General features: G+C 38.5%; 1 protein-coding gene across 5 annotated transcripts in view; it reads left to right on the plus strand.

The window, feature by feature from the left end:
• Positions 1-316: 316 nt before the first annotated feature.
• The window catches only part of PLEKHG4B (pleckstrin homology and RhoGEF domain containing G4B), a 62148-nt gene continuing 34634 nt past the window's right edge, over positions 317-27830 (plus strand). For 4 of the 5 annotated variants that reach the window (XM_085309741.1, XM_085309743.1, XM_085309745.1 and 1 more), the window contains exons 1-3: positions 317-625; positions 13396-13593; positions 24815-26153. In XM_085309741.1, coding sequence (XP_085165867.1) covers positions 569-625; positions 13396-13593; positions 24815-26153 — 1594 coding nt within the window. In that variant the 5' untranslated portion in view covers positions 317-568. The remainder of the gene's footprint in view (positions 626-13395; positions 13594-24814; positions 26154-27830) is intronic. The other variant, XM_085309744.1, reaches the window with a different exon arrangement.

The raw sequence follows: 27830 nt of genomic DNA on the forward strand, positions 1-27830 counted from the left end.
TAAAGCTGTTAATTTAGCTTTACCGTCTTGTCTTATTTTGGAGTATATGACTAGAGGATAAAGTTTACAATTTAGTTGCTAGTGATTTTTTGCAAGTTTTTCAAACTTCGAGGTAAGCATTGGAGACACTGCTCTTGCAGGCAGGCAAATGTCTGCATTTTGGTCACCACTGATTTGTTTTCTTTTCCCTTTGGCTGTTTCAGAGGCTGGGCGGGTGGTGGGAGCAGCTCTCGTTGCTTCCCGAGGGGCTGCGGGGGGCGGAGGTGCTGTACTTGGGGCTGGCCGAGGAAGTTGCATCAGCAGTGCGCGAGCCGGGGGGAGCCGCAGCGCGGCTTCTCGTGGGGCCTCCCCATTCTCACGCTCAGCCAGCAGTCCACGGGCGATGGAGAACATGTCCTGAGAGCGCCTACAGGTTGTAAAATCGCACAGAAAGAGCTGGCCTAGGATGGAAGCAATGTCAAGTGATGTTGCTGGAATGCTACGGGCGCCAGTACTTTGCRTTGTCTTAACAAAATGGATTTTACCAAATCTTTTTTTGCACTGAAGTCAGAGCAGAGGAAGCCTCAACATGAATCCCCACTTCCCAGCTCCAAAGGCGAGAGGTGATAGTTATCTGAGCATAAAGGTAGGTTGGATGCAAGTACAACCAGGGAGGAGGGAGTAGCTGGTTGGGGGGAGGACTGTAAACAGATCTTCAGAAAATCTTGTATGTATGAATGCCAGTGATGATTTAGTGATTATTCTAATCAAGTAATCAAGATGTTCAGGTAGCACTGTAATAAATTCTGCATTTTAAATCTGTGTTTTCTTTCCTGCTGTGAGAAATAAACAAAATAAATAGAGGTGAAACTTCACAATTTTTTAAAAGTAATTTGGTCCCTGGGGTGAAATTATAAAGGAAGGGACAATGTACAATCCTGATTTTTGTCTTTTTGATATCATAATTATAAATTGTTACTAGCTTTGGAATTGAGCACATTCAACAGGCTTCATCTCACTGTGGAAAATGCAGGATTTGGCACCCTTGGAATATAGCGAAAGACTTTATAAAATAGAACTTCCTATTTGGCTTAAAGAACAGGTATGGGTTAATGAAACAGGGCCATTTTTTCAGTGTCTGATAAGTGAGAGAAAATCCCTTTAAGTGTTCAGTATTAGTTGTGAGTAAGTTTTTGAGACAAAGTTTTGGATTTGTAGAAATTCCAGTGCGTGAAGATCTCTTATCAACAATATTTTACATTTACACCAAATTTTCAATAAAAGTACGTGGAATCATTTACAGTTACGTAGAGGAAAAAAGCATATTTTTTTTTCCTCCATAAAGTTTATGCATTAGATTTGCAAGCAAAATAATGCCTGAAAACTATTGGAAAGGAAAATAAAGTGCTTGTAGCATCCAAAAATGTTGCAACTAAAAGGGAAGTTTTAAGAAATGGACAAATTCATTGATACTTCAGGAGAGGAGGTATGGTTGTGTATGGCCTCTTCACTTCAAGGTAGGCATTTGGGAAAATCAATTGATATTGTAACTTCCGAAGGAGCAGACAGTGGGTATGGAGACTCCTGTATTATTCTGGAAGTCCTTTCTTTGATTGATTGTCCACATCTAGTACCAAGCTCTGCTTATTTAAAAAAAAAAAAAAAAAAAAAAAAAAAACTTACTACAAATGTTGATGGAATGTACAAAAAATAATGCTGATTATGTTGGTCTTTTTGTGTGCTGATACTTCAGCCAGACTAATTGGACCAACGGATATTTTTGGAGAACATTATTGTTTTATGTTATTGTTTTAGGGTAAAAATGAATTTTTTTTTTTTGACTAGGGTAAAATAGATCTTGTTTAACTATCAATCTCCCTATGTCATGCTGGAGCATTATCACAATTTTTTTTGTCAGCCAAGTGAGAAGCATGCATGCTTTTCTAGTATGTGTGTATAGCTTTAAAATTTTTCCCTATGTCAGATTGAGGAACAGTGATCTAGACTGAGGTGTCAGTACAGAAAAACTCCCTCTCTGAGTGAGTCTCCGAGTTGCAGGGCCAAAAATCTGGTGCTGTCATGAAACTTACATTTAGACCATTTGATCCAATGTTCTGTGTTTCAAAATGTGAAGTTATATTTCAGGGTCCATCTATAGGTTTCTGTTGAAAGCCGTTTAATAATCTTAGTTTTTCCAAGAAGGTAGAATTGGATAACTGTTGTAGGGATGCATTGCCACTGTGCATTGCAGAGAGTTTTGTGTTTCCTCACTAGCTCCAGCCTGATTTGGGATCTGTAATTTTTAACAAGCCTGCCGGGGTAGAAAAGAGATTTTTAGTCTCTTTGGCTGCTCCTGGAGACCAAACTTACCTCAATGGGACCAAAACTGTTGCCGTTTGTGGTCTGTGTGCAGTGACATAGTGTGCAATGATGTCATATGCTGTGATGATGTTCACAATCCATGCTACAATATTTCTTTGTTTCTTGGGAGTCTCATACAGGATTTGCGCATGGCCATCCAACGCCATGGGCTCAGCATGCTGGATGTGTTAGAAATAAATTTCATATCACCAGTCCTAGCTATGTCTCTGTTGTAGGTTGTCTGCTTAGAGGAAAATGGTCCATGTTTTCTGTGTTGAATGTTATTAAAAAAGAAAACAAAAAACTTGTGTTCTTGAGAAAAACAATTAAATCTAGCAGCTGATTCTCCTTGATCTGTCCTTAACTTCATAATTGATCCACAGCTTCAGAAAATATTTTACATTCCTTGACATTCAAGGTGTATTTCAAGACCCATGTCTTTAAATACTTTTCACTTAGATGTGAAGAGTGTTAAGAGTTACAAACTTGTTATGTTTCTGAACATAGATAAATGATCTTTTAAAAAATCATATGTTTTAAATCTCAAATGAGAGCAAAAATAGTGGATATGTTAATACATAAATAGTATCAGGAAAGTTGTGTGCAAGTATTTAGCATTTGTATTGTTTACCTTGCAGAACAAAGCCATTTCCAGGTGTTTCCTTTAAAAGCAGCATCTGGTCAAAATAACCTTTTTTTTAACTTGACTTCTTGTTTTGCCTGACAACGTAACATAGCTGCAATGATCTGCCTTGCTCCTTTTCTGAGTGGGAGTACAGCTTTAGCGAGTTAGTGGCAAGAGCTGTTGCCATAAACATTCACTAGCAGCCCAAATCCAGGCTGTTTGCTTTGGACAAAACCCAAGAAATGAATGATAATCTGGAAGGTTTAAAGTTGTCCTTGTCCCTGGCAAATCTTTTCTCCATTTGCTTTTGGACTTACTGCCACCTCTGGAGCTGAGAAGCTCGTGAGTCTTTGAAAACCATCTGTTGCTGCTCTCCTTCATCCATGGAACAAGGAATGACCTGAGTTTTTCCAGCTAAATTAGTTGAGAGGAGTTGGCCACTGCAGCAGATTATTCCATGGCTTTCTTGTTACCCAGTCTAGCTCACTATACACAGCTCATTCTGCAGGTTCCTGCACAAAAGTCAGACAGAAAAACTTGCGCCCAAGGAGGAGCTATGGTTTCTGTCCTTTGCTTTGCTTTATTCACATTTTTAGGAAAACTTTCTGTCCTTCTGCCATCCTCTCTCACTCAGTGTCCCTGGACTAGTATTCTTTACTTTCAATTCATGTATGATCCAGAAGGAAGTAGGATACAGAAGTGCACATTCTGCGAGATGGTGCTCAAAATTGCATGTTACTAACATGCTTGTCCTTAATTCTTTAAGGAGTTACAGCCTCCCCCCCCCCAGCTTCTTTTGGTCACAGAAGACTTAAGTCAGGTAGCCTTGGAATGGGAGTTGAGAAGCAGCCAGGCTGTACTGTCTCCTGGGGAGACAGGGGTGAAGTGCAGCCTTGTATACAGGAGACTAAAAAAATTAAGCCTGAAGTTGGGGCTTATTCTAAAAAGCAGCTCCTCGAATTATCGGCATTCAGAGGTTGTGCCAAAATACGCATCTTTCCTGTGAAGTTCAGGTTGTAGTGGGAAAATTTACAATTTCTCCCCATGTTCTGTTCCTTATTTTCAAAGTTAGACATGATGCCATGTTTTGACTAGGGGCTAGTTCCCTGCCAACAGGCAGTAGGGTTCTCTGCCGGGCTGGGAGCTACATGTTGTCAGCCCAGTCTGAAGTGTTGTCTTGCTTGAGGACACTGATTTCAGAGCTTGCACAGAGAAGTGGTGACTGAAAGCTGCAGCCAACTTTCCATACATTTTTTTTTCAATCCTTATTCAGTAACCTATTTTGCTTGCAAACATCTTGGTGTCATCCAGGCCTGCTCAGAGCAGCCAGCATTAGCTGTAATTATACTGCATGTAGCTGTCCCCCTCTAGTGCTAGTGTGGATTACAGCAAGGCCATTAAGATTTATATGGTAGAAGACAACATCTAGTTCCTACTGAAATGACTTTGTGAAGAAGAAAAGAAGGATACCACTGCACTTCCAAGAAAGTAGATTTCACTGAGTACAAAGACTTTTGTGTCTGTCTTGTGGAAGGCCCTTGGGCAAGCTGGTCACGAGCACCATTGTTAAAATAATCAGTGAGCTGCTTGGTGGAGGGTCAAGCCAAATGAAGATGGAGCATGTGAGAAACTTTATGAAAAAAATGAAAGCCTCAGAGCCTTAGGCCAGCTGTTTAGGTCTCTTCAGTTGCAAAGTTCCCTCCACACCTCTGTGATTACTGACTAACCTATTCCTAGATCAGCATCAGAGCATGCTGACTCTTCCAGGGATTGCTTCTCTTCACTCATTTATAAAACCAGTATGTGAGGAGACTGAGTTGAATTGAGAATGCTTTCAGAACTACAGACAAGTTTGAACTGGGCAATATAATTGTAGTTGACATGAATAGCATGAATTATTTGGAGCCGTGTTGTGCAAACCCAAGTTAGTGTCTCCTTTTTTTTTTCTTTTATTTTTTTAAGGAAAGAGTATTCTTTCCTCATCAGAAATGGAATTTACTTTTTCTTGTGCCATTACATAAATGTAGGTTATATTTTGATGCAAATGTAGCTGTTGGTAAACAAGAATTGCTGAGTGTATAGCTGTATAATAGATAGGTATCTCCAAGATCTTATTTATCTATCCATCTATTAAATTACCAGTATAAAAATCTTGATTATTTAAAATTTTGCATTTTAATACCATATTATTCCTGAAACCCAAGATACAATTACTATGATTTGTGAACACTGGCTATTGCATGTATTCATTTTAGTTTTTCATAGCACAATATGGAAGCCTATAACATTGAAGAAAATGTACATCATATACTCACAAAAGTATTGCCACGTTATTTTGTTAAGTGATTTTTAGCATGTCTTATATTTGCAATATGTTACATCCCTATAATATTAAATGCATGTAGGACTGAGGTTTAAAATGTTGATTACTGATCTCTGTTATTTCAAGAAAGGTGTAGTTCTTATTGAGGGAGTCCATAACACACTTCTCCTTTACAGAGCAGTTTGTGATGATAAATAAGATTTATCTTAAGGGAGAGATCTGCAGATTTTAATACTCTGGTTTTCTTCAACATTAGCAGGTCTTGAAATTTAGCTAAAGACTGCTAAAGACTGCGTGAGGACAACGTAGTCCCTATTTTTTTTTCTCTCTCAAACAATACCTAAAACAAGTATATAAATCTGATGTGGTTAATTTACAATGCTCAAATTCTGTGTTTTATCAATTTCCTGTTTTCTTTTTAATTCACTGAGTTGATTGGTTCCTTTTGGTGGGATAGAGGTGCTAGTTAAACGGGTAATTATTAGCTTAGTAAGACAAAAAATAACCTGAAAAGTAACATACAATTATGAGACTTGGTAAACTAGCTATTTTACTTAGTGACAGGATGTAAGGCAGCTGGCAGAGTTGATTTGGACTATTTTTGTTTTTATCCAGCTCCGTTGTTCTTTTTTTATTATTTTTTTATTTTTATTTATTTAAAAGTGAGGTTAATAAGTGAAAGGGCAGAATATCTTTTAGAGCAATTTGTGCCCCCTCTCCCCTCCAGGAGAGTGAATAAAAAGCAATGATTTTTCAATGCTGTTTTTCTCCCTCCCAGCCCCCCCATTCTTCCAAAATGGAAAAACCTTAACACTTGCACATATGAATGACTTATAACTGTCAAGGGAGTTGCTGGGTCATGTTATGGTAGATTATGTAGATTGTTAGATGAGCTAAGCAATTCTAAATTAAAGAAGATTGTAAGCTTAAGATGTGTGGTTGGCTGTTGAATTGATTGGAAACATGAACCTTCCTGCCTTCTTTTGCCTTCTCCTTCTGTGACAAAGGAAATTTTGAAGTAGCAGCAGTAGAAGTTTGTTAAATAAGAAAACAAAATACATAGTTTTGTGAGGTGCTGCATCCTCTTAACAGTGGCTGTACACACAACAGCTGTGACTATTGCATATCATTTTTCTGATACTTCAAGCCCCACCGGCAAGGCCTCCTCTACCTATTGAAAGTCTTAGGCTGTACCCAGACATCATGTCATTAATGCCTTAAGTATCTTTGTTTTCTCAGAGCAACTGTGTGAAGGTGCTTGTTGAGCATTGAGTGATACTCCCTACATATTAAGAAATAAGAGAATTCAACTGTACAGATGTGCAGGTTGGGGCTGTTGTGCCCTGACTCAACAGAAACGTGCAATATGAATACTTCTTTTTGTTTCTTCAGACTGGAAGCTGTGCTTAACTGCTTTAGTACTGCAGCCTGTTAAAACCCAGCAATAATAACTTCCTGAGTGCTGGTGAGCTAATGCAACAACTCGCTGCCCCTGGAAGTGGGAGAAGCCTGCTTGTGTACACTCTTGCCATTTAGCTCGGCTACTCACAGTCTCAACTAAATCCTCAGAAGCTGTGGCAAACAACTCGCCAAGAAAACAAACCCCTCTATTCCCTCCTGGGGACTGTACGTGTGTTATTTCAGGAGTAGCCAGCTCAGTGGACAGCTGATCGGACAACTAGCTTTTCCACTTGTCTTCTCCTAGGAGAAAATACTTGTAACCATCTTCAGTTAAAAAAAGGTCTTGTGTTTTCTTAATCTTGGACTAATTTGAATTGACTAAATTTAATATTTGTGTATACTGTTCAATGAGGCTGTGATACAGGAGATGACAGCAAGATTTTATCTCATGAAAGATTAATTAATGGAGTGCCAGCCAGGCATGAACGTAGCATTTCTGGAATGCTCTGGTACCAGGAGGGTTCTGTCACCAAACCAGCATGTTCGTTGGTTCATTTAGCAGGAGAATGGGAGAGGAAAGAAGGAGAAATATGTCTGACTTTCATATATCTATATCTATATATATCATATATCGAAAAATTAAGTTGATTGGCAGTATGCCAGGATGAAATCTTCCCCTTAGTTTGGAAAGGCATATTTAAGGTATTTTTAGCAGTCTTGTCAGTTAGTTCAAATGTAGCGTTATTTGGGCCTTTTTATTAGACATTGCCTTCTTGCTTTTATATTTGTTAGGGACTTTAATCTGCCAGCTTGCTTTCATGACATAAAATAGCCTTCATGACATAAAATAGGCTCTGAGGTTCAGTGGTTTTAGTAAGATTGTGCTGGGGAGTATCTGAAGTCCTGTAAACCTGTAGGTTTTCTGGATAAACTTACTTTATTGCTTAGAAATTTTGGATTTGTGCCAGGGGGGTGAATAGGTTCATAGCTGAGCACTTTAGATGAACTGAATAAAACTACGGAGTTGTAGAACTGCTGGGGCTGAGGCCTGAGAAAGGAATAGATAGTAGAGTAAAGAGGACCTGCTGCTGCCAGGGGAGGAAGGTTCAGGAGTGTATCACTGCCTGACAGTGGGTGGAGCAGTGCTCGCTGAGGAAATGCATATTTGCTATCCCAGGTGTTTCCCCTCCATTCTTCCTGCTCTTTCTCATGAATTTTGTTTTCTGTCCTTATCTCATAGCAGGAATGCCCTCCTAATCATGTTTTGCCTCTGTAAAGCCTGTCAGTTTTGCTTCCATTGCACTTGTGCGAAAGGTAGAATGCAGGCTAGCATGCATGCAGGAATGCCTGGCACACTGACAAGATGCAAGTTTAGTGGCATTTGTGAAGGGCAAGGGAAGAGTGGCTTCAGGTATTCTTTCTGAGACTTCCAAGTAAGAAATTTTAAAGGCTCGAGTTTTAAAAGCAAGGTGCAATGCAACCTCTGGCTTCCTTGTAAGTCTGCTTAATAAATGTTCTCATGGTAGCACAGTAGGTGCTAGATTGAATGATTACGTTTTACAATGCTCACACTAATCATTATAATGTTCATCATGAGATCGTTTGGAAAAAAAAATAGTTCCATGGGCTCTGGCCTACAGAGATACAACTTCTGAATCTGAGCACTAGGGAAAAGCAGGTGAAGAGAAGGTGTTCCACATGCAGCAGCTAGAGGTGGAACTTGCATGWGAGAAATGCATGGATGATTCAAGAACCTCAGGGATGAGAGGTATTCAGATCTGAATATGGACAAATCTCTTTCATGTAATCATGACAATGGGACCCTGTTACCAAAGCGTGACAGCCCTTGGCATACACATTTGCTCCTCTTTTTGGCACTCTGTAACCTTCTTATCTCTTTAAGATCAAAGTTGCTCAGGAGCAGAGAGGCTTTAAATGGCACACTGACAAAATTCCTTGCTGACAAATTGTTGTCCTGATCATAGCTAATTGTTGTCCTGATTATTGTTCTTAAATTACCTTAATAAATCTGTGCCCCGTAAAATGGGAACATTTTAATCTGATACTGAGATAGTGGGTTGTATATTCAATGTGAGCTCTGTTCACAGTGTGTGTACTTTTTGATATGATTTGTCTGACAGCAGGGTATAGGTACATACATGTTTCTGTAACTGCAGCTAAGTAGATGGCATCTTTCATACTTTATCAAGTTTAATGTGTATGCCTGAGAAACAGAATCCATGAAAGTCTTTTTTTTTCCTTCTTTCTTTGTTTTGCTTTCCCATGTACAGTTAGACAAATGAACCTGACAAGACTTTGCCCTCTGATGGAGTGAAAAATAAGTCAGTGTAGTATGTTGCAACATAGGCAGAAACAGAATACCTGAGTTATGTAGAACTGAAAGAAAAGGTTGAACTTAAAACTTGGATGCCTTAGGTGGATTGTTTTTCTCCTCTGCAGAATGCACTCTGCATTGAATATTCCATATATACAGTCCACAGTTCTTCACCTGCTGTTTTAAATGTCCAGAGCATCCTATACACCATGGCTGTTGTCTTCTACTTCAGCTTTGAGTGCTTTTTTCTTTTTTGTTTTTTTCCATACTTCAGTACCAGTTTAGATGAATGCCATGCATTGTCATTCACTGATACTTTTGCTTGCTTATTGCCAGAGTACCGTGACCATGTCCATGCCAAGAGAAAGTTTTATTTTGTTTAGTCTGAAGTATTCCTTCTGGAGACTACCCAGTTCTTCAGATGAAGACTGAAGCTTATGTAACAGCTATCCAAATGTTACATATACTCAGTGAAGCTATTTGCTATCAAACTCAGTCTGCTTATTTCCAGGGCAAAAATACCTTGGTGATGAAGATGTGTGAAATGAAAGATCAGCCCGTTCATACTCTGATGGGCCTGAGATTTGGTCATGTGAGATTCTGAGAAACTTTTACGAGGTTGCTTGATGATATTTTGTTTCTTGACTTGAGGTGGAAATGATATTTAAAAATGAGAGAATTATTCCTGTGCTTGATTTTCTTCCTTTGGAGATTCTTTCTATTTTATTTTTAACTAATTGTATCGAGTCTTTTAGACATAGCATATTAAGTCACTTTATCTGCATATCTGATTATTTTTGGTAAACACATACGGGCTTAGATGTAGCATAGTGCTGCTTTTTGACCTCTGTGTTAAACAAACCAAGAGATGGAAGTGTGATAGAGCAGTCATTTGTATTGCTGTTTGAGATCTCAGTGAAAAAAGGTTTTTTGCTTTGTGAGAAAAGATGTTAATTCTTGCTAAAGATGTTGTTACTCTGTTAGGGATTCATGATTCAAAGCATCTTCTGTCTCTGACAGATTCACAAACCTCTCTGGATATAAGTGTGTGTCTTGAGACAAACTTCATTTTCAAATGGTTTGAAAAATAGTTCTACGTGCGTTTTTCATTCTCTGTGTAGTCATTGCTCTAGTGTGGCTATGTACGTGTGAGGTGATGCTTCTATTAAATTGATATAACAGCAAGTCTTTCAGGAGGAATGTTTTCAATAACTAATTTGCATAGCTGTTTGCATGACCAGTCCAGCTGAGAAAATAACTGATGTAAATGGTTATACATTTTTGACTGCTTTGGCTTTTTCCTATACAACAGCATTTCTGTGTCATTTCAGGCTACCTTGATTTTTACAAAGGAGAAATATATTCTTTAGAAGCCTTTCATTTGAAAAGTTCCTAACTTGCTTTCTGGTAGGCAGTCTCTCTCGTTTTCCACGTTCTTTCTGATTCCTTACTTCTCTGGGTTTGGCCTTAGAGACCTCCGGTAGAGCTGTGTGCTTTGCTATGTTGTTTATGAAATACACGTACTTGTACAGGTGGTCCATCTGGCTTCTGTCCTTTGCATTAGCAGAGCTGTTACCACCAGCTTCATGTGAAAGAAGAGCGGGTTGGAAGCAAACATCTTGTTGTGTCTGTCCAGGTTCTTGGCATCTAGTCAGGGGCTGCTCTTTAGTTTTTTCCTTGTGTGGGAAGATGTCCGTGATATCAGGCTCTTTTTACCCAACTGCACTGTATTGCAAAGGTGTGAGAACTTGAATACTCAAATTCCACTTACACAGTATAATGCAGTCTGCACTGGGTTAATATTTTTGCGTGGAATTGATTTTTATTAAGGAGGGATACTGTGAAAGTCTGATGTAGGAGCAGTATAGTGTCACTTACTTAATCTTTAATGTCTTTCCTGCATGAAAGGTAATGAGATTTGCATTCTAACTATTCAGATAACGGTGAGTATCCAGTTGTACGTAGCCAGCTCAAATCTGAGTCTTATTTCAGCATCTTGGTATAACCATACTCCTCACTTGCAGATGCTTGTATGTGCTTTCACCAAAACAGACAGTAGCAATATATGTGTTTGATTTCTTTGCTAAATAATTTGAAATCACACATTAATTAGGAAACTTGAAAAGAAAATAAGGGCATTTTACGAGGGTCCTTTGACAGAGCAGATATTTACCATTGCTTGCCTCCTCTGCAGAGCCTTCCCGTCTTGAATGGATTTGGTACTTCAAAGGAAGGGAATGATTATCTCTCTCCAGATGAGCTAGTTGCTCCACTTAAAGAAAATCATAATAAAATCTGAAAACCAAAGAAATGGAACATGGTCTGTTACAATATCCCTTTCGGTCATTTAGGTAGGCTACCTTATATCACTGGATCAAGTGCTTTTGTGGCATCCTGACATGAGATAGGTAATACCAAGACCTATGTTATTAGACAATGAAGGTAGATCTAGTTAGGCAAATAAGGTGACATTGCACTACAAGGTATAGTAGGCAATTTTTCAGTCTTGCTTCAATGCTGCATGGTTTATAAACAAGCTATGCTCTAATACTTGCATCTGGCTTTTGAGCTGTTGGAAATAAATTCTGTAAAGTTTTTTTTTCCCCCTCTACTGTGCAGTGAAGATAGCTACTCTCGTGCAGAATTCAGCCTGTATTGTATGCAGATGACTGTGGCTGAAGAAGGCTTATTCCAGCCCTGTCTGCTTTGAGCGTGTTTTAACAGGCTTTGGAAGGGTGGAGAGCTGGCACTCCCTACAGTGGCTGTGTAGGCAGAAGTTCCTGGCTCATAGAATTCTTTGCACTAAAGGTGTTTGGATGCATAACTCTAAGGTATACTTAAGAGGCTAGTAAATGTGCCTCTGTCAGAACCTAGCCAAAGGCTGTTACCTGGGAGAATGCTAGCCCTGGGTTCTGATGCTGGATTCCCTCGAACCTCTAAGCTCCTTTGATTCTGCATCTCTGGAGCCCACTCTGATATGCAGACCGAGTCAGTGAAATAACTTAATGTAGAATCATTCTGAATTGCTTAAACTTCCTCCTTTTCTCCTGCTGTCTTCTCGTCTCTCCCTACCCCTGCTCCCCACAAACATGTTTTCTTCCAGATTCTGTCTGCCTCTGTCTCTTTGGTTTATAAATGTGCACTTCAAGGACGTGGGAGTAAAATGAGGACTAGAAAATTTATCACGGCAGTTCCCTAACTACAAACATTTCCCGCGCCCCATCTAAATAGCACTAGAACTAAAGACAGCACACTGTCTGGCACTTGTGAGCAGTGACCTCAGCATTTCTGTGATTCCTGGATTTGTTCCAAGTTCTCAGGCTGGGGAAGTCTTTCCTTGATCCATCTGCTTTATTTTTGGTAGCGGATTGTTCCTACATAGTGAGCTTTTTTTTGTTTTGTTTTGTTTTGTTTTGTTTCCTTTATCGTTGCTGCCTGTGTCTGTGAACTCCTAAAGGAAAGTTTCTCCGCTCTGACCTTCACCACCTCGTTTGTTCCCTCTGTTCTCCAAGCACAAACTGTGATTTGTTACCTGTAGATAGCTTACTGCTCTGTAAATTCAGCTGTTTCAGCAAACTTGACTCTTGAAAAATAAATGCAGCTGCCAAAGTTAGGAGATAGCAAGCTTCTTAATCAAGCTCTGCTTTTTGGCTGAGAGGTAGGAAGGAAGAAGAGTGGCAAAACAGATTAAACTTTGCTTACCTCCATCATCCATCCATTTGCTTACATCAGTGTTGTAACACAGTGCTGTGCTTATTGTATGTGGCCTAGTCTGCTGTCTTTTATGTGAGACTCTGGGACTTCCCAATGTTCCTCCCCACTCCCTGCAGTCATCCAGAGTCTGATTCCTTTTGTCATCTCCTGTATGCTCTTTCACATCTCTTTTCTTGCTATAGTTTCCTTTCACCGTTCTCCAAAGGGGTGCTTTCCTTTAGGGAAAGTATTTGTTGAAGTCTCTTCAGAATCCATGAATACTATTTACTGCACATCCCGTGAAAACGTGGGGAGTGGTTTTGCAGCACACAAATTCAAGTGAGGCAGCAGAATATACAGGAAAATAGCTATTTAATAAAAGCTTAATATTTTAGCATTTCATATTATGAATAAATAATTCCAACTGCATGAAAATGGCTTAAGCAATAGTGGGCTGCATTACAGTTTTGACAGAATTACATAGCAGTTTAGATGGTTGCATTAAAAATTAGCCAGAACACTTCTGTTACAAGTTACTGTGCAACTTAGACAAGAGAAATTCCTTATGAGTTGTGATGTATGCAATGTATATCAAGGTGGAATAAGTGAATGGAGAATTTCTGTCTTTCATTTTTCTGAGAAAATTCTTCAGTGATTATTTTAATACTTTTATTACAGGACTCTAAATCCCTTGACACTTACATTCAGAATGCGCTCTCTGCGTTGTACCCACCCTTTGAGGCCACAGCTGCCACTGTCCTCTGGCAGCTCTTCAACATAGTGGAAAAGCTGTATCAAGGAGATGGCCTCAGATGCCTGATTGACTTCCTTGTTCCTGCTAAGAGAGCCTTACAGTGCATTCAGCGAGAAACATGTGTAAGTATACCTATTCTTGCAAAGCACTGGCCTCCTTTCCTCCTGAGTTGAAGAAAAAGATAAAGTGGAATTTGAAAAAGAAAAGATAGAATTAAATAACTTAACTACAGGGCTCTTTGGGTCTGGCAAACGCAGCTTTTAATGTCTAGGGATCAAGCCACATTATAAACTTACCAAAGAGACAGTGAAAAAGAAGTTTTCACTAAGTTTTAAAAACTATTGACCTCTCCAACAAGAAGAAACTTGCAGCTACATNAAAAAAAAAAAAAAAAAAAAAAGTTCACTGCAAAACTCTGGAAACATCCAGGAAAATGTGGCTCTATTTTTACTTGTTTTATTTTAAATATACATATTTTTAAAAAATTATCCCACTGCAGTCATTGATGCAAAATTAATGCCAATGTAAAACTTGGGGTAATTAAAAACTAAATGAATCAAAATGCTACAAAAAATCCACAAGCCTACGAGATGCTTTTTTAAAAGGTCAAATATACTGCAGTATTTACAAACAAATGTTATAGTTGTGTTTTCCAAACCAAGAGCTAAAATTCTAGTTTGTGAGATGCCTTTAGCATGAATTGGCTATAACTTATAAACCAGAGCTGCCTGGGTTTGGTACTGGGAGGACAATATTCCCTTTCAAAAAGGGGTATGTTCCATTAGCTCAAGGAATACATGGCCTGAAGTTCCTTCTGTTACTGAAACTGGTTCTTGGGCCTGCTGCAGATCCCGTGAATGCTGAGGGCTGGGAAAGATGAGCATGCTAGTTTAAGAAAGAAGCATATGATACATCCAGGAAGCATGGTTTGCTTTTTGTGTAGGAAGTTTAATTCCTCTTCTCTCATCTGCTGATTTTATTTTTATGTTGTTCAATCCCATACAACAGTTCTGATGTTTGAGATTAAAAGAAGCTTTAAAGAATCTGATTTTCTTTTCTTCTTGGTTTCAATTGCTAAACTGAAGTCCAGCTACATGTCTTGACATCAACCAATATTTTATGTTTCCCTTCCCCCAGTGTGTTTTTACATGCCGGTGAAACTTTTTCTGGCCTCCTCTTTATTGCATGGTGATTTAGAGACTTCACCTTAGATACATGATTTAAAACTGCTTTTTGCTGTTATCTGTGATTTACCTGTTCTGTCTACACTTCATTAACATAGTGTTCTCATTAGCAAACCTGAGTTGCTGGGAACAAAGCAAGCTGAGAGAGGTTTACTTTAAGTTTACTTGACTGCATTTATATGTGGCTAGCTTTAGGACTTCTGCAGGGCAAGATTAATCCACCTGGTGCAACTCATTAAGCCCTTTGTCCCAGGGCGAGGTTCTGAGAACAGCATTTTGCCTGAGAGCAGTGGCTGCTCAGAGGCTCAGAGGGAGAAAAGAGGCAATACAGCTTATCAAAACCAAAAAATATTACAGTGAAATGTAAAAACTAGTCAGTCTGATGGTTTGGGCCGTTCAACGGAACATGAATGCTTCTGAGTAATTATTTTTAGTTAGTATTTAAAATGTGCAGGTAGCTGTTGAAACAAAGTGTGGCTCCTTACTTCCTCAGGGATATTAAGGAGATTGGAACATCTCCTCAGGGAGAGCGGAAACTGGCAGAGCAGATTTTGGAGAGGAAATTCCTGAAATGGTCAAAGACAGGAAGCCCTTGCATAAGCTGCAGCTATACTCTGTCAATTATTTTGTAGAGCCAACTCTTGCAAAAACAGAGCATATCTGGACACTAGCTRGAGAGTAACATTTATTTAACCTCGTTTCTCTTGTACTTAGCTGGCTTATTCAGACATAGATCTGGGATTGCTGATTTTGTATCAGAAATAACCCTAAGCTGCTGAGTCTGTAAGACAGCTGAATGAAAGCTCATCATTTTGGATATGTATATGCATGTGTGCATAGTACAACTGCATCTGAAGGGATGTGAAGCCTTCCATGGAGGAATTGAATCATCAGTCTTCCTAAGAATTTCTTAGCTAGTTAACTAGAAGTGCTCCAAAATGTAAAGTGCAGCTTAATGGACAGTTTATGTGCATGGTTGTCTTAAATTTCTTCTCAGTGTGTATCTTTTTTATTTCTTTTTATCATTCAGTTTTATTATGGAGACAGACTTACGTTTGACGCTTATGAGGGCCTTTAGTGTTTCCAGACTAAAAGCTTTAAGGTTAAGTCTTAAGGCTATAGGTATGCTTTAATGTCATGAGTGCATATGGTGCATATGGCCTTTGAAGAATACAAGCATATGTATTAGAGATGCAAGAAGTTCGAGCTTAGATCCAAATACTTGAAATGATGATCCTAACTAATATTACCTATTATCTAAACTCTACATTTGTAGAGATCCATGTTTCCTGGCTGAAGTTTGATAACCACTGTGTGCTAAACTAGCTAGCTAAAGAATCACTGAGGTAGAATGAGAAGACTTTGGTCTTCCAGAAAAACTCTGCACCACTAAACTTAAATTCCTGGATAAGTAGGTTCATAGGATCTACTACTGTAAGATTCTTACCTCTGCTATATTTCTGTTATTATGTAATAGCTATTGAAGTGCAAGGAGTGAACAGAAATCTGTAAGCTCCCTTTTTCTCCCTTAGTTGATCTATGACTATGAGTTACTTGGCCAACAGTGAACTGAATTTCATTTGTGGATAACATCATTCATCTGTGTTACTTTTCTTGGGAAATAATGCTGTGGGCAGGATTAAGGTAAATTTGGCTGCTACATTTCAATTCCTTATTTTTTAAGTAGATATTGTTTTATCTTGAATGTTACAGATTTGACATTGTTTAAATATAGCCTTCAAGAAAATGACTAAAATTCATTCACTTTGACCTACTTTCTGTTCAGAAGTTTCCTTGCCCAAAGACCTTGAGAACATTACAAAATAGTAGCAGAGCTCTACAGGAGAAAAGGCTTGTTTCCATTTTAAGAGGGAAAAGAACGGAAGGGTTACCAGCTAGTACTTCAGGCTCTGTCTGTGACTTTCAGAAAAAACCTGTGAGGGGTGGCATCACGGAAGGAGAACGGGACAATGCAGCAGAGCAGGAAGTATTTTCTTTTCTTCTGCTGCCTTGATCCCATTGATTCTGCTGCTCTGCTTGCTAAATTCAGGCATTTCTATGGAGAAGTAAGTCCTATTCTTGCTCCTCTACACTCTCTTGAAGCTTAGCGGGAAATAACAGCTTCTACATGGAGTATGCATGTTTGTGTGAGAGGTGAGAATGAGACTGTCCATGGGATTTGTGACACCTAGCAGCCCTCCTGGTGTTCTCTGGGGGCTCAATCCTGCATAATGCCATAGAAGCCAGAGAATGTGTGTATGTTTGGGGGTGTTACTCTACCTGTCTGCTTCCTATACCATCCCGTTTTCAGACAATCTTCAAGGAACCATTAGAGTTTTTCCTCTCCGGTCCTCAAAGCCATTAGTAGAGCTGTGGTGATTAAAACACATTGGCCATAAGAAATTTTGACTTTTCCTTTCTTGTTGGTCTGTCCTTTATGCCTGTCAGCTCCTCTCCCACTCCTACTCCCCTAATATAACCTAGATACAATTAATAAAGTTCAGGAAAGGTCGGATCTTTTGTTGGGGCAAGTCAATTTAGACATATTAAGAGGAGGAGCTAATTAGGAATTTTCTGTCTAACGTGGTAGACAAGAGGTCAGTCCTGCCTTCAGTTCTGCTTTACAATAGGACACGTTGCCTGAGAAAAAGAGACTGGCTGAAGTCTGCTCTTTCCAAATCTGCTCTTGTCTGTCTGTTCATCAGAGCTTTCTCTACTTTTAGATAAAAGGTAAGGAGGCTTGAGGCAGTTTTTGGAAAGCGTGATCTCTTATCTTCCTAATAGTTTTCCTGGTCCCCTTTACATCTTTATAACTAGTCTTTTTCTCACTTTCTTAAATAACGCTATGTTGCCTCTTATTTCATGTAACCTGCATCTGTGTTTGCCAGCTCTCATTCCTGTGTGTGTTTCTGAAAGGTTCCTTTTACTCTGAAGGTGTAATGGAGCTGACTTCCTCTGTGTTGCCAATAGATTGCTACCTATAGAAAAGTACTTTTGTCCTGGTGTCACCATAGCTAAAAGCTACCTTCTGTCTTGARTGGTGATAAATGTTATCAGGAGTTTCAATGAAATTCTTACATCTTGCAATGTATTTTACCATCTCATTTTTTTTTTTTCTGAGAATGTCTGATATTCTTTTTTCACCTGGCGTTTCTGATACCCAGGAGGTATTTTTACTGATTTCTATTTCTTAGCATAACTGTTTTCTGCTGCTTCTCAGTGTTGTTTAATTTTTATCTCTAAAGTTGTAATTACTGCATATATTTTTAAGCAAAGATGAAAGCTGGCAGAAGCTGTTCAGAAAGACATTAAAGGAGGAATCTTTGCATTTGAAGATGTACTGTATGACTATCACAGTGATGATAGATCACAAAAAACTTTTATCACTGATTTCAGTGAAGGAGAAGTGACGTTGTTTCTTTCGGGAACAGACTTCTGGAGACCCCACAGCCAATATCTTGAGATACTTACTCACTTTAGGAGTTTACTGATTTTGATTCAGAGCAAGATGATGTTCCTGTCTGTTTATAAGAGGTATATCTGTACCATGAAAAAGTAATTCCTGCATCCTTAGGGATGAGGATGCTGATTTGTAAGTATCTTCTGGCATGACCATGTGTTCATGGTCAGTTTTAACTAAATCGGATCTTCCTGAAGTAAATCTGGTATCTTAAAGTTGTGGATTAAGGCTAAGCCTGTTTTCTCTACCCTAGTGTGATATGATGCTTATTTTTCATGGTAGCCTGTAACCTAATCCATAAATTTGCTGCAGCACAGTATGACAACAACATCCCATAAGGATGTCCATGGGCACTCTACTATCCACTATTTTATCAAATTACTGCAAGGGGAAGCTGAATGTAAGTTTACAGCTTTTAGATTACTCCAGCTCAACAGCTTGTGCATAGCCTCTTGTCCGACATGAAATGCAAGTATCCAGTAGTTATCCTGGTGTTATTAAGTTCACAGGTAGAACAGCTGATATGCAGCAAGCCATGCTCCTATGTTGTCTAATTTTAACAGTGACTTTTTTCAAAGCTATTTCCAATCTCAGGCAGTACTTACCTACTTCTCCAAATACAAGTGACATTAGTCTAAATCTGTCTGTCATCTTGATGTATTTATCATGGAAACATGGGTGCTGTTGAACTCTGTCCAAATGGCAGCCTGTGAAAACCACATCTCCCAAGAGGATGCAGAGCTTGCAAAAGCATATGTTTGGGATTTAACAAACAAATATCTGCTGGAATCTAGCTGACAGCTACCAAAAACAAATATTTGGATTCATCAATCTCTTTCAGAATTTGTCACCTTATAGATAGTTAAAAGTTCATTCTCTTTGTTTCTCTCTTTCTCTCTCTCTCTCTCTCTCTCTCTCTTTTTTTTTTTTTTTTTTTTTCCTGTTTTGGAATTGTATATGAGCAGAGGTCTCTGTCCTTTTCCATAACTTCTGTGCAAGTTTCACTCTCCATCCTCTGTCTGATTGCCGATCTTTTCAGGAGCACACTATCTGGATGCAGCCACAAGCTTGATATTTCTAGGTGATAGTGGATAGCCAACACTGCAAGCCATTTCACCTTCTTTCTGGGCTCTGTATTTAACAAATAAATAAATAATTAATTCCTTTATAGAAGGATAAAATGGGGTGCACTCGTGTCTGTATGTGTGTGTATATATTTATAATATATGTATGGTGTGTATTTTACCATTTTATCCTTCTATAAAGAGCAGTAGTCCTCTGGTTTTTGTAATGAGTCCATGATCACGTTCCCATTTTGTATACAGGAAAAACTTTGTTTTCATTTGCCTGTTTGATGTATACCTAATTGTCAAAGGAGGGTTTGGAGAAGAGAGTTAACTTTCCTCATTAGATCAGACCAAGACCAAATAGAAACACAGTAACAAAAATTTTGACTAACTTACAGGTCACATAAAGAAAAGTACTGGCAACATAGTAATGAAGCCATTTTTCACAAAGAAAATGTAAGACATAAATACAAGAACTAGTTGCTTGTTGACTCCAACAGACAATTAGAAACAACTGTTGAACATCCACTCCAGTCTCCAAAGGAGAACTGTGTTTGTGCTGTTTATCTAGAGAAATTGAAAACTAAATTAATGCAAATGCATGTGCTTTTCATTACTATGCAGTTGCAGTTCAGTAGTCCTAGTGCCTGCTCAGATACGTGGCTCTTCTCACTTGAGAATAATGAGAGCACCCATGGTTCAAGTCTTAACTGAAGATCTGAACATTGGCAGGCTACCTTCAGTATGAGCAGAGATGTTCTTAAAGTTTGTAGACAAAGCCTTACATTCCTGTGATTTTTTTTTCTAAACTAAGATTATTTTTTTGTCTTAACTTACAGCATCCCTGCAGTGAATTTTTTTCATAAATTAGTGTATGTTCCTTGCCAGAAACAACTGAATCTAACTGAAATTTTTATGGCTTCAACCTGTTCCATTTAAAGTCTACAGTATTTTTTACTGCTTCCAATAAGAACAATCAAATTCTAAGTTAGATAAAGGGAAAGACAGATGTGAGAAATTTGCCTGTGTCTATATTGCATGAGCTGGAAATTTCTCAGGAACACACCTATTCAAGAAATGTCTTGAAGATTTACAGTATTCAGGCTGCAGTTTACAAGGGGCTGAAGGATTTATGATCCAGTATTTGTCTAACATACAGAATCTCTTTGAGATTCAGAATAAGGGTTTAGTGATTAATTAGTTGTGACTGGAGAATGGATGGTTTCATTACCGTATAACAAGCCAGCAGTTCTGTGTTGCTGTAATGATAGGTGTTTCAACCATCTAAATGCCTCCTTCCTTGCACTTTGCCTTAAGTCTTCTCCTTCTCTCTTACCCTCCCCATAATATCTTGTTACTTGGCTGTGAAAATGAATCATATGTCCTGCAATTGCTGGTATAAAAACATTATAATCAGTTTAGCATAACTAGCTGGAAGAAAAATCTTTTTTCCCAAGCTGTAGAAATGGAGTAATTTAACACTAGATAGGAAAAAGCTCTTGAGGAAGTACCATAAGGAATAACCTTGTATTAGCTCTTGGGAAGTAAGTTAAATAATGCAGTTGACGTTTTTCTGCTTCRGAGACTAGTTATCCTGTTACTTTTCTTCTTTGGAGCTGTGAGTAGCAGCAATCCTGATTTTGGTGTAGAATCAGTGTTATATTCTACCCCTGCTGGGTATGGGTGGGATGATATAATTTGAAAAGGTAACCTGTCTGAAAAATACTTATCTCTACATAGATGTCTTGTATTATGAAGAGAAGGCTAGTCCCTTACCTACTTTGCTCCCTCTAAGATCCTCTTACTTGATTGTAGATCCAATAAATTCACTAAGGAATCTTGCAGTTTTTCACATCCTGCTGTGGGTCTGGTAGTTAATGGTCCTGTACATAAATGGTGARGACTAAAAGCATTAGCATTCTTTGATCATGATGTTTCTATGGAACAGCATTCGATGTAGGTAGAAGAAACACAGGCAAAGATTTTTGGGAGGTGGTTTATAATACTAATGAGTTCCATATTTCCTAAGCAAAGCAAAAGATTTAGCAACAACTTTTAGATCTGAGAAAGGATATGGCAATTATTTTATTTTTTGAAATACATTAGCAGACAGTTGACAGGTATGTCCTGTATGGAAGGTTTGAGAGTGTATGGTACATATGAGGGTGTTTTCTCAGATCCCTATTTGGTTTTCATATAGAATTTTAAAGAAATGCAGCAGTGTTGTAGCTGAATTCTGAATGGTAAAAAGTTTTTAAACCTAAACATATTTACATCTGTCATCTTTTCACATTGAAGTTTAGTTGTTCTTTATTGATAGATGACAGTTGTATTTGCTTATATTTATCACGTGTATCATAAAAGGTTGGTACTTTATGCTCAGAATGGTTCTGCTGGAGTCAAACATAGAAACAGTGGATTGCAAGATTGCAATCAGCAGCTGGCAAGAGATCATTAGAGATCCCAGTAGATTTGAGGGGATTTTTTTTTTTTGGTATAGTTTTCCACTAGACCTGTCCCAGCTTTGCTGGATATAAGTTTTTGCTCTGCAGTTTTGGGTATAAACATTTGAGAGTCTCTGATACCAAGACCTGTTTTTCTTAGTAGCCAATTAAAAGTAGGTAAGGAACACTGAGCTTTTTTTTCCTCTAGGTTTTACCCTCTGCAGCCATATCAGACAGGACAGCATACCGGACTTTAGCAAACTTGAACTGAGGGTTATGAGTTTGTAACAGCCAACAGGAATAAAAGTTATGTTGTATTTAGTGTTTTAGAAATTATAATGCACTTTTTTCAAAGATGTTTCAAATATGAATGGCTCTGTTGTGTAACAGAAATCTCTTCCCTAGAGCAAAAGTAAACTTCGCTGGTTGTCCATTAGCTATCAAGGTGAGCGGACTCACTTTAACTTAATGGGTTTGTGTTTATTGAAGCAGGTGACAGACAGACAGGCCCAGGGGATCTTTTCTGGCTCAGGTCTGGACAGGTATTTTCCTCTCCAAATCATATATCATCAAAATGTTTTGTTACTGTAGTGAAAAAATGCCAATTATTTATTTTGTTGAAAACTAGAATGCTTACGGAGATAACAAATCGTACTATTATACAAATATGTGGGGGGCGGAGGTTAAATTATACATCAGTTTTCTATGTCTTCCTCCTTTTCCATCCCCAAATAAAACAATTAAAAGTTATTTGGGAAAAGAGCTAGTAAAAGGCGCTGTTTCCTGTTTATTGAAAAAAGATAGCTCACTTTACCCACTCCCCCATTTTATTTTCTTTTTTTTCATTCATGGCTCTTTCTTTGTAGCAAGAGCCCATTCAAAATGAGAAAGTACCCGCTGCCCAGTCCTTGCTTAGACATAGGTTACTGTGCAAGGCACCAGCAAATCCAACTCTTAGGATAATGCAGCTGTGTTAATGGAAGAACCTCTGTCTTGCAGATAAAAAACTACTAATCTTCTGTTACTTCTAGTATGTGCTTGCAATTGTTGTCAAATACACAGACTCGAAATGTTGGCATTGTATTGTTAGTATTTATTTGTGGAGGTGTTTTACCTTGTATGTTTCTAGAGTGAATGGGAAAAATCTTGACTGAAAGAGCAGTGGATTTTGTCAGTCCAAGATTTTACTCATCTTCTTCCTAGCTGATGTACCAGAAATCTCCTTTTGTGTGTCTTTCTCATGTTTCTGGAGGAAATTACAACAATTTTGGTGATTACTTTGTTTTTACAATGAGTTCTCCATTCTTTCTGTATGAATTCTTCATTCAAGTTAGTATTATGTTTCTTGAGTAATGCAGGAACATACTTTTAATTTAATTAGGGAGTATGCCTAGGCAAGCAGCTGTTTCCTAGTTAATAAAAGCAATTTATCAAACTTGTCCTTTAAATTATTTTTTCCTCAGGAACAGTGAAAAAAGTGAAAATTCCGTGCCTAGCTTCAATTCTAGGAATAATGTTTTATTTTATGTCCTCTGGTCCAGTGCACTGCAAAGTCAGTATAGTTTGAAAGAAACCCAAAAATCATTGTTATTAAAACCTATGTTGAATAGCTGTCTGTCTTTTGACTGTAAGTTTTCTTTAAGTTTAGTAATTGGTTTAAAATACTGTTAAATGAGAAACTAGAAGAAGAAAGCTTTTCTGGGAGCAAGGGTTTGACATTTTTATTTTTTTCCTTTAAATCTCTTTTTAAAGAGATTATAAGTGTTCACTTAGCAAAACTAACGTAACAGTTAACAAAAGGCTATAACCTAAACTTCCTGTAAATCTAAGCCTTAAATAAACTGTTGGGTTTGATACAAGACATTTAAATCTCTGGTATTTGAACTGCTTCCTTTTCAAGTTTCAATTATATGTTTTTACTGTAGCATTTTTAAAATCATTACTTTGTGAGCATTTTCTTTGTTCGTGTTCCTGGAAAAGTGAGGCCATTTCCAATGCATTTCTCTTCTCTGCCTGATAATGTACAGGTTCTTGTGATGTCTGGCAGAAGAGTTAGTGGACAGGCAGTGGAGTCAGACTGTGTGAAACCTGAGCATTTTCTGTGGGACATAGAGGTCAGTCTGTGAATGGGATGCATGCCCACAACAGAGCAGAAGGGTAGTCTTTGTCTTTCTGAATACAGAGAAGAAATATATCCCCTTTGAATACCAGATCTTGAAGAACTGTCTAGGTTTGAACTCTTGGTTCCCCTCTCTGTCCAGTCTGTTCTCTTGGGAATATTTGGTTAACTTCTTCTCAAACAATTTAACAAGTTGTTTTAAGTTAGAAGCGGATTATGATTTCAAGTTTATATATGTCTTGGCAAAAGTTAGCTCTTTTAAAAATATAAATAGACTTCTTAAGCTCTCTTCTTGATCTTAGAATATAGTGAGACTTTCCTGGGAAAAACTTCAGGTAAGACTGAATTTGGTACTGTCTTCACAGCTGTTTAGAAAACTTATGCTTCTCTGCTTTTTATACCTTTACCAAAGGGATGTACTTAGACAGTGACATTATTGACAGAACTGTGGAGTTTTTTTGTTTGCTTTTTTCTGATATATATGATACCTGATGCCTTGCAAAATTCCAGTTCCTAGAATAATGTGAATACAGAAGTAAGAAATGGCTTTTTTCTTTGCTTTCCTGGTTGCATAGAAATAGTCAGAAAAATCAAATCTCAGAAACCGASAATTCTAGCATCATGTGTTTTTTCAGTTAGTCTCCTGGTTTTGAGACAATATTGTTTTGAAAAGCTTAATTTGACAGGCTAGAATGTTATGCTTAGTAATATAAAATCAGTAATATAAAATTGTGATCATTTCYTTTCTAATCTGTGCAGCAGCTGGAAAGCTATGCTAAAGGTTGAGTTAGAGAAACAATTTCCCCTTCAGCAACTGAGAGAGATAGTACAGAGGTGGCTCTTACATTTCAGCAGAGCTATTTGATGTTTCTTTCTGTTGGACGTAATCTTGACTAGACTCTCTACTGCCATGCTGAAGTTGCAAAGTTGCAAAACCTTTATGATGTGGCAAGGAAATGGCTAACTGAAATAGTTGGACCTCATTTGCTTTTCAGAAATAGCAGAATGCTCTCATTAAAAGGCAGATTTTTCCTTCTTACATTTTTTTTTCTTTCTTTCCTACTTACAGGCTAAATACGCTGGCCTCATCTTCTATCATGAAGGCTGGCCATTGTGCATCCATGAAAAAGTGGTGATACAGTTAGCATCTCTCCACAGAGTTCGGCTGAAACCAGGGGATTTTTACTTGCAAGTAGTACCTACAGGGAAGCAGCTGGCAAAGTTAGTTTTAAAATGCCTCTCCAGATGTGGGCAAGGCATGGAAGAAGTTGCTATACCTGAAACAATGTATGACTGCATTTTTACGGAGACATTTTTGGAAAACTTAAATTGTGAAAGAGAGAATTTTCCCCTGAAGAGCTGCTTACTGACAACTGGCACAGCTGTATATAGAACTCCATGGAAGAACATAATTAATCCCATCTTTGTTCCCACAACTGAAACCATCCTGTGTAATTACTCTAGTAATCTCTTAGATCAGCTGATTAGTAATCATACTGATGTTAGAGCCCTGACCCAGACAATGGAAAGCAACAGCTCGTGTGACAGCTCCACTTCGAATGATACAGGCTCCACTGTGATAGAAGCCTCTGGGACAAAGTGCCACAGTAGCCTCGACAGTGCTGTGCTGAGTTCAGCTCCTGCCTCGGAAAACAGCCTTGCCGTAGAGTGCTGTAAGGCTCCTGATGAGAAGATCAAAGATGACTCTGCCTGTCTTAGTGTATGCTCAGAGGCTTGGTCCAGCATGAAAGACAGAGCTGTCGGGCCTGAAAAGGACCTTGTTAATTTAAAAGATGAGGCATTATTGCCCCTTGTGGAAAAAAAGAGTTACACGAAAAGCATAACTTTCAATAGGGATTTGAGCAGGTCATGTTCAACAGAGCAAGAACGCAGGGATTCTTCGTTTTTTGAGACAAGACGTTTATTTAGAAAGTCATACATAGAAGCACTGCAGAACCCCATGAATGTCAGTTTTAGCTCAGAGGAGTCATTTGCAGAAGAGGAGATTTCAGATCACCTGGTAGACTCATGTGCTGTAAATGAAGGCAAAACTCATGAGAAACAGGCTGAAAAGCGAAACTTCCTTTCTGGTAGACTCATACCAAAGGATGAAATGAAAGAAGGCACAAACCTTGCTGGTTCTCCTCTGGCTTTTAAAAAACTGCTTGTACCACCTGAAACTCTGTCAACAGTGGACTGCAAGGCTGGCCCAAGACACTCTGGGTCTCTGGACAGGGCACGCAGAGGTCCACATGTTGCAGATCAGAGACCTGATAAGTTCTTGCACGATGTGTCAGGTGGAAACCCTAAAAAGTTGTTAAATGGTTGTGTTTCAAGGCCAGGAAAATTGGATTCTGTGTCATTTTCCACTACTGTGAGAAGCCACAAACACAGCAAAGGGGAGGAAGGTAAAAAGTAAAAATCCTTTAGATTTCATTCTTTTGTTGTTGTTGTTGTGTTCTCATATTTTTAGCAGAATGATTAGCTTTGTATATAGATAATTTCTTTTTTTTTTGGACCTGAACTTAAGAGTTTAACTTGGTTTACTGTAATTGATGTTTCTTTCCTTATCTATTCTGTCAATGCTTTATTTTCTGTTTAAATATTTTCACACAAAAGGGCTTTTCAGAATGCTTTGAATATACTGTTTTAGAATTAAAAAAAAAAAAGGTAGAAGAGATCACCTGAAAATCTTGATAAGTATATATGGACATATGTGGAGAGATGACATCTTGCTTTGCCCATGCTCCAAGCCAGCTGCAAGCTGGAAACTCGTAGTTCAGTTAGTGTGTCAGTGAGCCTCAATGTACTCTGCTAGTCGGTGAGAACTGATATTCTTGTGTATTCACCTTGTATTCAAACACAGCAATCTAATGGGTACAGCTGTATGCGAGGCTGCCTCAGATCATAAGCAGAAAAGATTTGTGTCGCCAGTGAAACACAAGTTAAACAAATTCTAATGTTTTGTCCTTGTTTATTCTCATGTAGTTCCTTCTTTGAGCTATGGGGCTTTTTGATCGTGTGTTTGTTTTTAACTCATTTTGAGTGTCGTGGGCCTCGCAGGATGCAGAACACAATCGATAGTGTTTGTGCATGTGACGAAGACCTAGAGCATGTCTTTCTAGTCTACCTATTTAAAGCAGGGAGAAATGACTTCTGTATGTTTTGTGGGTGTGCTTTTATCCTCAGTCATGTTTGTCATGACTTTAGACCAATATTGTCACGTTTATGCAATGCTTTATTTGTCTTAGTTGATCTTGCCAGTGTGCATGCACCTCTTCCAGGCCGTGATATATAAACAGAAATACCATAAATACCAGACAAAATTGCTCTGTGGCTTGGTTCTTGATTCTAGGCTACGAACTAACTAACCTTGACCTTAATGCTGGAAATAACATCTCTAGTTACTTAATATGTTTGAATTGCTGGTGAATTGAAATAATTACTTCTTTCAATACAAGCTGGCAACAGAGAATTGCTAAGGAGCTATGAAACTCAAACATGGTGGGATAGCTTGCATGACTGTAATGCTGCAATGGATAGATACAGGCTCTTTAGGAAAGACAAGCCAGGAAGATGAGGAGGAGGAGTCACCTTTTATGGAAGAGAGTAGCTGAAGCATAAGGAGTGTATGGGATATGGAGTATATGGGATAAGAAGGCCAAGGCCCATCTGGAATTTAATCTGGGTAGGGATGTCAAGGACAACAGGAAGGGCTTCTTTAAACATACCAGTAACAAAAGAAAGACTGGGAGAAATGTGGGCCTGCTGCTGAATAAGGCAGGGGCCCTGGTGACAAAAGACAGAGAAAAGGCAGAGGTACTGAATATCACCTTCGACTCTGTCTTTACTGGTAAAATTAGTCCTCAGAAATCCCAAGGAAAACTTGCCCTTGGTTGAAGACGTCCAGGTTAGGGATCACTTAAGCAAATGGACATGCACAAGTCTATGGGCCCTGATGGGGTATACCCCCTAGAGTCATTGCAAGGTCATCCTTCATTATCTTGGAAATGTCATGGTGATCGGGATTGATACCTGAAGACTGGAAGAAAGCAAATATAACTCCAGTCTTCAAAAATACCAGG

This window comes from Rhea americana, unplaced genomic scaffold (genome assembly GCF_003343005.1).
Source record: "Rhea americana isolate MKP2758 unplaced genomic scaffold, rheAme1 scaffold_302, whole genome shotgun sequence".
NCBI lineage: Eukaryota > Metazoa > Chordata > Aves > Rheiformes > Rheidae > Rhea > Rhea americana.